The sequence below is a fragment of the Crocodylus porosus genome, unplaced genomic scaffold (genome assembly GCF_001723895.1).
Source record: "Crocodylus porosus isolate Cpor-Errol unplaced genomic scaffold, CroPor_comp1, whole genome shotgun sequence".
Lineage (NCBI taxonomy): Eukaryota > Metazoa > Chordata > Crocodylia > Crocodylidae > Crocodylus > Crocodylus porosus.
This window is the reverse complement of record NW_017728948.1, coordinates 19,149,343-19,163,946: the sequence shown is the minus strand read 5'-3', so window position 1 is coordinate 19,163,946 and position 14,604 is coordinate 19,149,343. Positions and strand designations below refer to the sequence as shown.

Here is a 14,604-nt window from a genome sequence, read left to right as displayed (position 1 = left end):
CTTCTGAAAGGGGCAGACACAGTAGGCCTCTTCAAGGCCTTTCCTGCCTAGTGTCTCTTTCTTTGTCCAGATAGCACTCCTCAAGTTAAGGGGACCATCCTGCCATAGGGGTGTTGCTATACTATATATTTAGAAAGGTACAAACCTGGACCTTAAATGGACAAGTCATTCAGAACCAAATCTAGCAAAGTGGACAAAGCCAAAGCCCAAAAGCCATGCTCACACAGACTTCTGGGACTGCAGACAGATGTTGCCCCATGCTGTTATAAAACTTCTCATGGCAGTACAAAACCTAAGCAAACAGACATCCAGACACAATTGCCCCAAACTGTAGTAATTCATAGTAGTAGAGTAACCCAGGCGGTACTCCAAGATGTACCCCCCTCTCCAATTGAAGGGATCAGAGCAGGTGCATGAGTGCTGTGGGAGGCTTAGGGACCCTCCCTTCCCCTATAGAGCAGAACCAGATCACAAATGGGGACTTAACCATATTCCTTTTAATAAGGAAAACATAACACGTATAAACCAGGGAGTATAGGGAACACTACAATGCCCCGAAGGGGTGGGATTCAATAAAGGTTAGGCATTTACATTTGTAGACATATTCCTGCAGTTGGCAAAAAAACAGTTTAAAAAAGTATAAAACACAAACAGCAGAACAAACAATACTGGTTGGCAAAATATAAAATACACAAAATACAAAATGTCAAATAACAAGCAATATAGGGTATAGGTACGTGGAGCAGGCAGGGGGAAAGGGAAAACACAATGACCCCTTTCCACTGCAACCAGAAATCCTTCATATCACTTCACTCACCCCTACTTGGGTCACCCAGGACTTGAACTCATCACTCCCACACAACAAACCGAAACACTATCACACAGCCACCAGTGCTAGTACCAGTTTGAACTGCTAGGGATTTTGACCTTCCAGGAGCCCTGCCTCATGTCAAGCTTTCCTGCCCCTTCCTGGAAGCAGAGCTGGGACCCCCTCAGGTCACACTGCTCAGCTTCTTGCTGGAGCTGGGGAGCCTCTCCAGCTGGCTGCAGCCTCTTGTACAGGATCCCAAAGCTCAGCAGGGAGCCTCTCCTGTCACCCGCACGCCACGCTGTTGAGGGTCCAACTGCTGCCTGCAGGTCCCACTCCTGGATCTTCTGGGGCACTGCTCCCGCCCTGCTGGCCCTGCTCTTGCCAGCTCTTTGAAACTCCTTCCTCATGGTCCCTCGCTGGTCTCCCGAGTCAGCTGTGTTGCCCTTTTATTTCCCCTCTGGGTGACCTGAGGGGCCAATCAGGGGACATGGAGGGTAAGTCTCTGGGGTCTGATTGGTGGGGAAGGGGAATCCCAAGCCCTCAAATCATTTCTTACCCTTTCAAAACCCCTGGGCAAAATCATTACCAGATAGCCCATCACAGTAGGTTGTACTGTCTTTTTTTAAGTGAATATCTATTTGCTTATGGTGCAAGAGTACAGGCAGCCCTGGACTGCCTGCACCCTATAGCTGCCCCAGGCACTTGGGGCTCAGGAGCCTGCTTGTGAGGAACAGCAGCCCTGGGTACCCCAACCCAGGGTGCATAACTGCAGGCCCGGGGCAGGGTTTCCCCATTCCACACTTGCAGACACAGACCCTGGGAATTCCTCTGCAGACATGGAGTGGGGAAGCCCAGTTCTCTGCCTTGCACCTGCAGAGGAAAGCCCAGGGCAAGCACAGAAGGGCCCTATGGCTAACCTGCAGGGAGATTCCCAGGCACCTATCTACCAGCAGGTGAAATCCCCTGCTTGCAGATGCAGTTGGTAGTAGGTTGAAATGCACACTTGGCAACCACCACAGTGAGATCCTTGGGGTGTGCATTTCATGCTACCATGCCCTAGTCTGTAAGTGCAGAGGAGGGAATTCACATGGTGCACGTATCACTCTGCTGTGGCCTGACTCGAGTGACACCCAGGGCTGTTGTCTCACAGGATCGGGTGCGTGAAGCTCCAGGAGAAGCAGGGGCCTGACTGCAGGATAACAGCCCCATTCAGTCTCTGTAGGTGCCAGTAAAGTGCATCAGCCATGCCAAGACATCCTAGCACAGCTGATCCCTCTCCAAAAATGACTTCTGTTTATATCCTGGGGACAACACAGTGACACAACATATTGGTCTGGCCCAGTGACCCATGATGACCTACTGTTGAGTATGGGATAGGAAACACTGATGTAGACTACTGGTGAACTTCTCTGGGAACATTGGGACAGGGCTGCCACGTCTGAGTGGTTTGTGAGCGTGCATCCCGAGATGCATGTGGTCAGAGATGCAGGCTGCGTGGCATAACCCCTCTCTCTCTCAACACAGCAGACACCCCACTACCATGGCCCCCATCCCCATTGAACCATATGGGCTTGCCTGCTACACAGCCCAGCTGCATGGGCATTCCCAGGCTGCACAGGGGACCCTGTCCCCTTTCAAGCGCTGGCTTCTCCATCCCCAGGCACAGGGCAGGAAGCAGAGTCTCTTGGAGGGGGAGCAGCACCCGGACCAAGAGCCTGAAGACCATGAAGAACCTTTGCAAGCCACATCTGATGACAGCAAAGTTTGATGTATCCATTCCTCTCACAGAAGCCAAGTATGCAAGCCAAATTAATGTGATAAACAAGGATGTGTAACAATTTTACTACTCTTTCCAATATATACTTTTTAATATAGGAGGAACATAGTATGAACCCTGCTGTGGGTTCTACACCAAAGACCAAACCATGTGCATATTCAAAGTTAAAATATTTTTTAAAAAGCACAAATGCCATATTCACCTAAATCCAAGATAACTTTGATTGGAAGGTAACTCCCCCAATAATGAGATATTTTGGAAAAGTTATAAAGCTTTTATAACTTTCTATGTGTAGATTCTAATTATTGGTGTGCTATCTTAAATTTCTGCCCCCCCCCCCCACTGCTGCAACAGAGCAAATGGCCACAAGGGGGGTAGGCAGCAAGAACCAGGCAGCAAGGGAGGCTAGTGGCCTGACACCTTCCCCTTGCTGGATGTTTCCATCACCGCTTGTGCCCCACTGGGCCTTCTCACTCAGTGCTTGCATGTCCCAGCACCTTGCAGTGATGGCACCTCAAACCCCAGCCTTGGACCCAGGACCAGAGATGCCACCACCAATGCTGTTGCTTCATGACATTCTCTGTGCCCTGCGGTTGAGCAGGAGCCAGAGAGTAAATGTTAACAGGGTACTCCTGAGGCAGTAGTGGTGGCCCTGGAGGAGGATAGGGGAGGGAGGGTTGCAGAGGGGTGGGAGGTAAATGGATATGGGGCAGAGGATCCCCCCCATTTTAATTGGTTAAAAAATACTTGCTCTGGTTTCCAGTGAAAATGGCAATACAATTTCTAGAATCCTAGTTTTTTGTGCACATGGGACAAATAACAAATTTTAATATGGTTATTTTATTTCTGATTAATTTTAACAGTTATAATTTTGTCCATAAAATAATGCCATCTATAGGATATTCTTAGAACTAATGAGATGAAGCAACTCAAATAAAAAACTTTTTAATATGCAAGGGTATGTTTAAATGCTAGGAACATCTAAATTCTTAAAAGGTTTCTATTAGATATGCAGACTAAAGGCGATCCATTACAAAAGGATGAAAGGGGAGATAAAAAGCAGGGATAGGAGAGAGAAAACTCATATTTTGCCACAGAACTAGAAATAAAAAATGAAGCTTGGGGGAAAAATAGAAGTGAAGATTATAGGCATTAATTAAAACAAAGATCTAATTTTTCCTTTGGAAATCTGACTTATGTTTTGAAGGTGGGCAAAGTTTCATGAATTTCTTGAATTGCCTTTAGAAGCCTAAACTAAAACTTCAAAAGCTTTTGATTTTGAAAACATTCTTTGAAGAATTCTTATGACATGCTGATAAAAATTAAATGCATCTTCTGTGGCATTTAAAAAGTTTCTCATGTTTTTATTTTAGTGAAACTTTTCAGTCTACTTGATCAAGAAAAGTACTTGATTATAAAGATGTATACATTAGCATAGAAACATATCATGGAATGGCAATCATAAAAAAAAAAAAATTAAAGGATGTGATCCTGTTTCCCTTTATAATACCTAAGAATCTAGCCCTGAATCTTACTCATCTAACATAACATTCCTAACATAAATAGGCTTGAAAGGGTATGTTCATTTGAGTAAAGTGAGGAAGACTGTGTGCTAGATCCATTGAGAGTTATGGAAAAATGAAACAGCAAAGGAAACCAGGCATTTTACCTGAATTTATTTAAAATACATATCATTCTCTGTTATTAAAAAATATGTTAATACCCCTCAATATGCAAAGAAAGTATTCATAACTTAGGGAATATTTATTAAACATACATAAAAATCAATGTCTTTCAGTTCTATGAATTATCAATTCTACTTTGTTACAGACCAAATAATTGCAATATCACTATGAAATAGTTTATTTATAAAAATCTATTTACCAGTTATTTGTCAAATCACCTCTGAAACAAGATGCACGGTTTCAACAGACATTGAATTACATCCAGTCAGATTTTGTGGGGAGGGGGTGGGCGGGGTGGCAATACCATCATAATCACTAATGAAGATGTACGATAGCTTCAAGTGTGAGTAGGCACACATCACACAAGTGAACAAAAAGCTTTGAATTCACTGTATTTGCAGGGAGGCATAAAACTTAAAAGAAGGATCAATCAAAATCTCAAAATGGAATACAACTTATTACTTCACTTGCACTGAAAGAACAATTAAAATACTTTAAACACTGTGGGCAAGATGATGCAAATCAGAGTAGCTTCATGGGCCTCAAAAGGGTTACTTTAGTTGGCAACAATGATGCTATAGTAGTTTATCCCTAATAGTAGGGCTGGGTGAAGCTTTGGTAGCTGATTTAATTTGGAGGAGATTTGGCCCGATTCGGGGACCAAATCTCCAAATAAAAATCGAATTGGGGGACCAATTAAAAGCACTGAATCTATTCGAAGCATCCAAATCAATTCAGAAAAGCTTTGGAAAAGATTTGGCCAATTCAGAGATTCAGCTATAGACCAAGTAGGCAGCTGATACATCTGCCTCCATCTGGTATATCTTTTGGGAGGGATGACCCGTGGGGGATGGCAGGGATGGGGGCTAAAACTGGGACAAGCTGCCTATCCAGGGTGGGGGGGTGTAGGACTCAGGCATGGGACGCAGGCGTGGCAGTGCTGGGAGTGGGGGCTATGCCCTGCTGCCGCTTGCCCAGCCAGGACAGCGGGGCCGGATGCAGCAGTGCTCTAGGTGGAAGGGGGCAAGCAGCAGCAGGGCATAGCCCTACTTGCCGTTTCTCACAGGCCTACCTAATAGTAATCTGCTGCTCCTTTTTTAAAAAATTCTACTTTGTTTACCCCTGAAGCTTGATACATTTATGCTGGACTAACTGTCTGTCAGTGGTTGTCAACCTTATTAGACTCAAAACAGCCCCTGTTAGAACTTGCAGCACCCCTTGGAAAATGCCAGCTCTTAGCTTTCACTCATTTTTTTACTTTTGGACTTTAGAAAAATACCATATTTACTCAAAACCAAGATGGGATTTTTTTCCCCATCTAACATGGGAGGTGAGAAAGCTCCTTGTTTTAAAGTACAGAGTACAGAGAGGGGAAGGCAGCTGTTGTTGCTCCAACTCCAGGGTTGGGGTTGAAGCTGCAGATGCTGTCCACCTACCCCCACCCCCAGTCACATCTTCGCTACAGCCCCTCCTCCAGGGAAACCAAGTACTTCATGTACTGGGCTAGAGTGAGGCTGACCTAGGCAAGGGGTCACAGGCAGCAAAAGGGAAAGTTGTGGGGAGTTGCAAAGTACTGGTGCAGGGGGGCAAGTGAGAAGAGGGCAAGTGGCAGGGGGTAAGGTGTTAATGGATGCAGGCACTGTGGGGGGAGGCAGGTACTGGGGGAAAGAAAATAGCAGGAGGGCCAGGTGTTGGGGTGGGGGGGGCAAGCACCAGAGTACACAGGCAGTGGGCAGGCAGGGCTAGTGTAATCAGCAAAGGGGACAAGTGGTGGTGGGGAAAGTCAGAAGAAGGGACAAGGTGCAGGGGGTGGTCAAGAGCCAGGGATCAGGATACTTGACCTGCCCCCTACCACTGCTTGCCCCACTGTAGTGGTGGGGGATGAATTTATGATGACCTTCCAATAATTAGATTCTAGAAGTTGAACATTATGATAAGTTTATAAATTTCCACATACTGTACAGAATCTAGTTATTGGACATCACCTTGGATTGTGGTAAATATGGTAAGAGCAATTCATCTGTTGCAAAGAATACAGTAAAAGTAACAGTAACATTGTGTGGTGCCTTGTGTCACCCTTAAAAGAATCTTACAGTGCCCTGGTTGAGAAACATGCATTTATAGCCCAAAGTAGGAAAACTATTTGGATGGTCAAAGTCTTCAGCACGCCAATATTTACAGGATTGGAAGATTCTGATGAGTAATGATGACAGAAATAATATTTAATTTGTACTTATTGAACCTACAAGTTAAAGCTGTGATAAGCAAGTAATATGAATGGAGCTTTTTGACTGATTAATAGCAATACTACGTGGAAATGCTGAAATAATCCTGCCATTATGATATCAACAGTCCTTGAAACTAGGTTGGATTTGATTTCACAGTTGTTCCAGTTCTTCACATCTTAGTATGAAAACCTTCACCTGCAATCCTTTGTTCTTTCTTTTTAGGCCATTTTTTACATCTTGTTTAGGCCATTTTTTACAGTCTTGATCTCAGCCTGCCTACAATGGGCTTATTGGTACAAAATTCTGCCCACCATGATGGTCTCTGCAGGACCTTGCTGCCTTGTAGGACTGTACTCCAGAGATTTTTATATAGCTGCAGAAAAGAGGGGATTAACATAAACCAAATACATAAATCATTTATGTTTTGTATAAGTTAAAAGGTCCAAATAAAAATATTGGAATAGAAGTGCAGCTTTATTTCACGCTTTAGAAATAAACACAAAATAAAAATATGCATAACCATATGAAAGCCACAAAAAAAAATTCCAACAACAACAAAAGCATATAGGCCTTGGAGCTTTAACTGCTATAAATCTACACTGCTAAACAGTTTTATGTAAACTGAAGCTCTGCCCTTTTAACTGCTATGAACCAGCATGAAGAAACAGGAGAGGAGTGAAAACTCTTGGGTTCTTGATGTTTTTTGGGACTTTCTTTATTGTGACTGGATATTAATCATTTTCACATGTGTAGTTACTAGAGGAAACATTAAATGAAGCCCTTTCTTATTATGTCCACACCTATAAGATTATAGCTCAGGAAACCTAATTATGTCTGTTTTTATCCTTATGTTTTTATCCTTTTATTTCTTATGTTTCTGGAAACCTTTACAATTTCTCTTCCAGATGTGGATGTTTATGGTTGAACATCAGAAATTCCTCTTTTATCTATCAGCACTTCATTAATTCATCAGACTTTTCCAGATTGTTATTTTATACAGCCCCCTTAAAAGGATTAAACGAGATATAAATTCTGCAAAAGTCCATTTGAACAGTGTGGGCTAAGTTGGGCACTAGTCATGCTATACGTTTTGCAATTTGGAATTATCTGACAATTTTACATTTAATTTAAAATTTAAAATTTTAATACTATTATAGAAATGAAGAGAAGAGAAGCCATCTCTTCAGATAGTATCAATGAATATATAACTGTAGATATGTCAAGGGACTCCTGAAGAGCAGGGTCCAGAAGACCTGGGGAGTGTCTGCCCTGCGTGCCAAGCATGCTGTCCTTTTATTCTCTGCAGAGGCTCCACCCCTGAAGTCAACCAGACCTGCAAGGTGCAGTTCTCAATCAGGTCCAGGGCTCTTTGTCCCTCCCACCCTCCAGGCGGAGGCAGGGCAAGCCTCTCCCCGCTACTACCTGATGGGTGGAAATACTCTGCCAATCAAAATTGCCCTCCTCTGAGCCCATCGTGCCAGGCAAAGAAGTGAGGCCACCACAGCCACAAATGAGCAGGCTTCTTACCCATCAGAGGGGATGAGGTTCGGGAACAGCCCACACTAGGACTAATGGGGACAGACCAGTTTGTCACCAGTATATGACATGATTGAGTCCAGTTCCTTTTGCACTAGTCTTATTTCAAAAGCATAACTTACACATTTCCCAGAACCCTTTTCCTCACATTTGAAGATCTGATTGATTTTCTTTTTGTTAGAATGCAGAAATTATGTCATTTAAAAAAGGTGTCCCTCAAAAGTTACTCCATACTGGGCTCAGGTAAGTCCACTTATAAGTAAGGGCTGTTCATTAAGGGCAGTCACCAGAAATTTTTTCCAATCACTAGTAACCACCGATATGACTCAGGAACTAGAATTAGTCCTTAAACCTGGAATGAGAACTGTTTTTCCCTTTGTCCACCATATAATACATATATTAACTCTCTAAAAACATTATGCTATTCTCTATGTCTTGATCACATAGCAAGCAATAAGATGTAGATTTCAAGAGGTAGAAGTCAAAGTATTGAAAAGTATGGGTGTGCTCTATTTAACATTCCTTTCTTGACTTCTTGGCAAACACCCCACAGTATGGAAATTTGATTCAGGCCCATTCCTCACCAGCAAACCAGTTTAAGGGCACAACTAGTTATATTATAGTTATCCTATAGCTTGGTTCTGCTGAATAAGCCCAGATGAAAAATAAGAATATCAGTTAATGATATACATACTACTTCCTTTTGTTTTTTTATTAATATTTTTTAAATTTGTTTCATTAATATTTCAAGGTCTGTTTTGTTGTGTACACTCATATATGTTGAAGGTTTCAAAACAAAACAGACTTTAAAATAAAAACAACAAAAGAAAGGTAGAGACAGATCCCAAAATAACCAACATCTTAATATTTAGGGTATTTTCACAGATTCAAGCTCCTACTCTGTCTGGTTTGCAGTAATGAAGTTAGTTTCTGCTTTAATCAGTCAGTAGCGACTTACTAAACATTCATGGAGCCACAAAAAAGAAAGGAAACAGAGTGGGGACATGAACTAGGTAAATGCTGTAATCAGGCCTATTGGCTATTTTGAGCAGCTCTGTCTACCACTTGGCCAGATTTTCTATCCTTGACCCAAAGCATCTTCACTATCAAATCTTTTATCAAAACCGATATATTTCTACAAAAAGTCTCTCAAACCTGCTGGCACTCATCAGAACTAACATCACGTCATGCTTTTATCTCACTGCCGACCTCGGTTACAACTCTGAAAGATCCATTGCAATAGAGTGGTTTGATAATGCTGTTTGCTTCCATGTGTCCAGAACAAACTGCAGTCAGGGAACACTTTTTTCCTTTCTACTTCTGAAGTTTTTCTCTTTCCACTGATACTACTGTCTCCAGCCTCTGGTTGCCATTCCCCCAACCTATTGCACACCATCCTCTTTATTTATACCTTCTCTCCCTCCCAAATTCTGGAAATTCAGATTTATTCTTTCTGGGGGGCTGTAAATATACCAGGGCACCATTAATTAGGTGGGAGGGTTATGTATAGACTTTTAACTGCATAAATAGTCACAGTCATTGTACAACTGTTTGGGTTAGTATGGCTCTGATTCCTAAGTACAGGACCTGAAGGATGGAAGATGTCTTTATGCTTCTTTATGCTCTCTAAACCATTCTTCTGTCGTTGACCCAGAAATCAAGAATCACAATAATATTACATCCTGCAGTGGCTAGTAACTGGCTCAAAGGTTTATTAGGTGAGCTGGGAATAGCTGCAGAATGTCAGTGTCCCCTCCACTCCAGTAGTGCAGTAATGTTGGGAAGTGATGTCAGGCTGGTTGGCTCAATGCAGTGGCAGGCAATTATTTCAGGCAGAGGGGTACTTACCCAGTTTTGGCAAGCTGTCGAGGGATGCATGGGTAGCCCTGCCCCTTGACAGGTGCCCTGCCCCTTAGTCACCATCTTGGGACCAATAACTCAGGGCCAGCATCGGTGGGGCCCATAGTGGAGTGCAGGCTGGCTGGGGTCTGTGGAGCAGGGCTGGGCTGAACCAGCAGGGAGAGGGGGGAGCTGGTCCGGCCCCATAGAGCCCCTGCTGGCCAGGACCCTGTACTCCTGCTGCCCTGCTCTGGGCCCCGCCGACGCTTGCCCCAATTCACTCCCAGTGTCCCCCAGCCCCATGGTACAGGCGGGGGGCAGCACATAGCCCTAACCCCCTGCTCCGTGGCAGGGAATGAGCTGGTGTTGAGCATGGGGAAAAGTCCCCCCCCGTGGCCTGCGTTCCCTGCTGCAGCTGCTTGAAGCTGGTGTGGAGCTGTCCTGAGCAGGCACAGGTGGGGGCTGGGGCGGACAGGCAGCAGTTGTTTGCAGCTGGCCCAGGTTCTGGGTAGCTTCTGACAGATACAGAGCCTGGGCTGGAGTGCAGGGGCTTTGGGCGGGTGGCAAGGGGCAGCAGGGCTGGGGGGCAGGGGCTTTGGGTTGGGGACAGGGGCAGCAGGGCTGGGGGGCAGGGGTTTTGGGTGGGGGCACAGGGCAGCAGGGCTGGAGGGCAGGAGCACAAGCAGGGCATCCTGAGATGTAACCCCTCCCCTCATCTTGTTTTGAGTAGATACAGGCAGCCCAGTGCAGGCTGTAAGCAGCTGCAGCAGGGACTTCTTGGCACAGGGCAGCTGAGGGGCCGTTTTCCCCTGTGCTCCTCACCAGCTCCTTCCCTGCCCTCCCCACTCTCTTACCTGAGGTTTCAGCGCAGGGCAGCCACGGTCCCTGGCCAGCCCTAGCTGGGGCTTCTGGCTGCAGTGTGGGGCTGGGGGACCCTGCTCTTGTGGGAGCCAGCTGGGCTTCCCCTGGGTCCTACTGCCTCTTGTTTCTGTCATTAATGACAGGAACCAAAGACAGAGAAATATTAATTTTCAAAATTTGTGAATGGCTCTGCGGGCCAGATAGAATGGCCTTGTGGGCTGGATTTGGCCCATGGGCTGTATTTTGCCCACCCCTGGCTCAGTGACACAGTGGAAATGCTTCATACCAGAGACCCCTCACTTGAACAAAGCAGAGCTAAGGGACTGTAGTGAGGGCAATATCCTAACCCAGAGGTACTTAACTTCTGGCCTCTGGGACAGATCCTGTCCACGGCTGCAAGTCTTCTGGCTGTGGGGCTGCTCACAAGTCTGGGAATTTGGCATGGTGGCAGGTCCATTTCTGGTGGGGCCCACTTCTGGTACGAGAAGTAGAAAGGGGGTGGTGCCATGCCCCAGGGCCCAATTTGGCCTGCAGGTGGGCTCCAGGCCACCCATCTGGCCTGTGGTGCCAAAAGGTTGAGCATGTCCTAACTGGCATAAGTCCATCATTGCTAAAGTAAAAGGAAATAAAAGCTATTGCTTTTAAAAGTCTCTTCTCTTCTGCTGCTTCCCACTGTTTCTAGTATTCTCTGTATGGTAACTAATGCAGTACAGCCTACTGATTAGAACACAGTTTAAGTCAGGAACTTAATCTGGGAACTTAACCCAAGCTCCCAAGTGGTGAAAAAGGGCGGCGATTTGACTGTAATGGGCTGCTGGAAGGTTTAATTTACTAATATTTGCTAATTGCTACGAGAAGTTCGTAAGAGTTTTGGAAGAAAAGGCATGGTGGAAATACAAATTCAAAAAATGCCACATTTTACAAACAGGCTGAAGACATGAACTGTTTTAGATGTAATGCTAGTACCTTACAGAGTGTCTAATAAAAGGACATTTGCCAGACTCAGTCAGTTTGCTAGCAGCATGATATCAAAAGTGAGCATCAGCATTCCCTGAACCTCCCACATACACCAGAAATTCCATTTTGATTTGAAACCAGGCTGGCTTTACTTGTAGCCTGGAATACAAGACATATTGTTGGATGCTGTTAGGAAACATCGTTTTGCCTTGGAAAAAAATATTTTTAATACTTAACAGATTGAGTCTGAGCATGACCACAGAAAATAAATTAGGAGCTAAGGCTTTCATTTTGCATAGATATAAATGCTTGATCTAGGAACAGGGTGGCTCTTTCATTCAGATTACTTCATTTTATATCACTGATCTCTCAAGCAGTAACCAGAGAGTGGAACAAAACAAGTCCATCTGTCTTCAAAATTCTGATGATGCTTCTCATATAATTTTTACATGGTGTCTGCATAAAATAAAGCTGAAAATACTATGCAGATTTCCTGAAATGGAGATGACCATTTAAAAATGTTATAGAAACATAAACTTTAAAACTTTTTTTTTTTAGAAGGAATAAAATGTTTTTAAAATGGGCTTTACTATCAAATGGCATTGAGCCAGGTGGTGCTGAGGCCTTGTCCACTGAACTGGGGAGGGGCGGGGAGGGGTGGGGAATTGATGCAGAATCAGTTGGACTCAGTCCACTGACTTCAGCAGGCTTTGTGCCTGGCCCAATATTCAAGAAACTTTCACACTTCTTTACGTATACTGTACGTAGACAAAGCAATATAGGAAATCCCTGGGGAGCAGGGCAACAGAACAGGATTAGTAAAGTGGGGAAACAGGCTGAGAAGGTGGGCAATGGCGACATGTAGGGGATGCAAATGGATGCACGTGCACCCTTGAGATTGGCGGTGCAACCCCTGAGATTGGCTGCCACCGATGCTGCTGGCAGCGCCTGCGGGCAGTCACCGCTCGCCATTCTCCCCTCCTCACCAACAACACCACCAGCTGCATCTGCGGGTGGTCTCCAATCGCCAGTCGGCACTCGCCGTCCCCCTGCCTTGCCACCAACACCATTGTGGCCACCTATGGAAGCTCCCTGTTTGCCGCTGCCCCTGCTGCCATTTTCTGGAGGACCCCACCGTGCCCCCCTAGCCTTGGGAAGCATGCAATGTTCATTAAGGTGGGAATAATAATAGGTGCTCTGTGCTCCATCCAGAAAACTACTGGAGGCATTCTGAATGTGTCCCATCACTCTCTGCTGATGTACAGATCTGTATTTCATTCTTGTCTCTGATCTATCATTATTAGGCACAATAATTCTAGCCATGGGAGAACTGTACATTCTGCTTTGACCAATCTCAGACATTTATTGTAATAAGAAAACTTTAAAATCAAAATGATTTAAACATTCTGATCATGATCTTATGATATTATATCCAACTGTAATATAGGCACTTTTCCAAAAGCCTTTGCTCTCTATTGGACCAAGGGAGAGACTGACTCACATATCCCTTATTTAATTTGGCAAGTACAGAGCAAACTGCTTCTAGGGGTATCTGCAAGTCAGCAACACATCCAGGTCTCATAGCAGAATGCTATTGCTAGAACAGGCGCTGTGACACTAATGCGAAGAAACACATTTTAAAATCTTGGCTAAAGTGTTTCCAGGCAGTTCTGGGTGCCTTGATGTTCAGAATGTGCTAAGCGCTCCCTCTCTGAAAACTGGGGCCCCCTCCTGGTGTTCCAGGTTGGGTTGCCAAAAGCACCAGTTACTTTTAACAAACTTAGTTTGAAGCCAAGTTAATTAAATGTTTGTGAAGCACTTGAAGGTCCTTTAAATAATCTTATTTGAAGGGCAAAGCAGAGAGTTATTATTACTGGTCACTGATGTGTTTTTATGGCATTCTTTAAGCTAAGAGCCACCTTGAGCCTTTACAAGGTTGTTACTGACATGTTAAATACTCCCCCTGAATGAGAATGATTCTTTTCTGTGACGCAATGTAATTCCTGCTTGGAAAAAAGTTCAAATTCACTTTTCTCTCACTATATTTAATACTTTCACCAAACATCTGAAAGTGAGGATGAACTTTCATGTTAATTATGTCCATAGATGACACTAAACTTGGGGTGATGTAAACATCAGCTGAGTCACTGGAACCATCTTAGGCTGTTTAGAATTAGAGACAGAGATTTGAGCACAAGTTTCAAACTGAAGAAGTAAATAGAACACTTCTGGTTAGACAATAATCTGGAACTGCAATATTCAGGGGAAAACCCCACCAAAAGCACAGTTAAGATGAAATACTGGCCTCAAAGTCAATGGGAGTTTAGTCAGTAAAGCCAAGATTTCATTCCCAAAGTGATAATGGGTGGCAGCTTAGATTAATTGGGCAATGTGATACAAAAGTGGAAAAAAAAAAAAAGTAACCCAATTTTGGGGTCCATATGCAATTCCATCATGGAAACTGAATCAATGAATTTGGACATAAGAATGAAAAGAAAAATAAGGAGGAAAATGAAGATCCTTCAGATATGAAAATACCTAGAAAATAGATTTTTTTCTTTAAAGAATACAGGTAACCCTGCTTAGCACTCTTAATCAGTTCTGGAAAAACTGAGCACTCAGCAAAACAGTGTTAAGTGAAACCCATTTCTCCATAGGATTTAATGTAAATACATATAATTGGTTCTGCACAACCTGCTGCCTCACCCTAGGCCCCGCTGGTGCCCTATTGCTGCAGGCTCAGGACAGAATCCATGCCCTGGAGGTGAGTGCATGACTGGAACAGGGCACAGGCTGCAGCCTGCGAGCAGGGGGAGCTCTGCAAGCTCAGCCCTGTTGCAGCCTGGAGCGGGAGACAATATGCATGTGTCCTGCCACCCCGGGTCCCACGCTTACACCCTCACCCATGCT

General features: G+C 44.4%; 1 protein-coding gene across 1 annotated transcript in view; it reads right to left on the bottom strand.

Moving 5' to 3' along the window:
• Nucleotides 1-6,474: 6,474 nt before the first annotated feature.
• Nucleotides 6,475-14,604, bottom strand: part of ACOX3 (acyl-CoA oxidase 3, pristanoyl) — a 28,950-nt gene continuing 20,820 nt past the window's right edge. Inside the window, exon 11 of the mRNA XM_019553331.1 lies at nucleotides 6,475-6,874. Within this exon, the coding sequence (XP_019408876.1) occupies nucleotides 6,755-6,874 (120 nt within the window). The 3' untranslated portion in view covers nucleotides 6,475-6,754. The remainder of the gene's footprint in view (nucleotides 6,875-14,604) is intronic.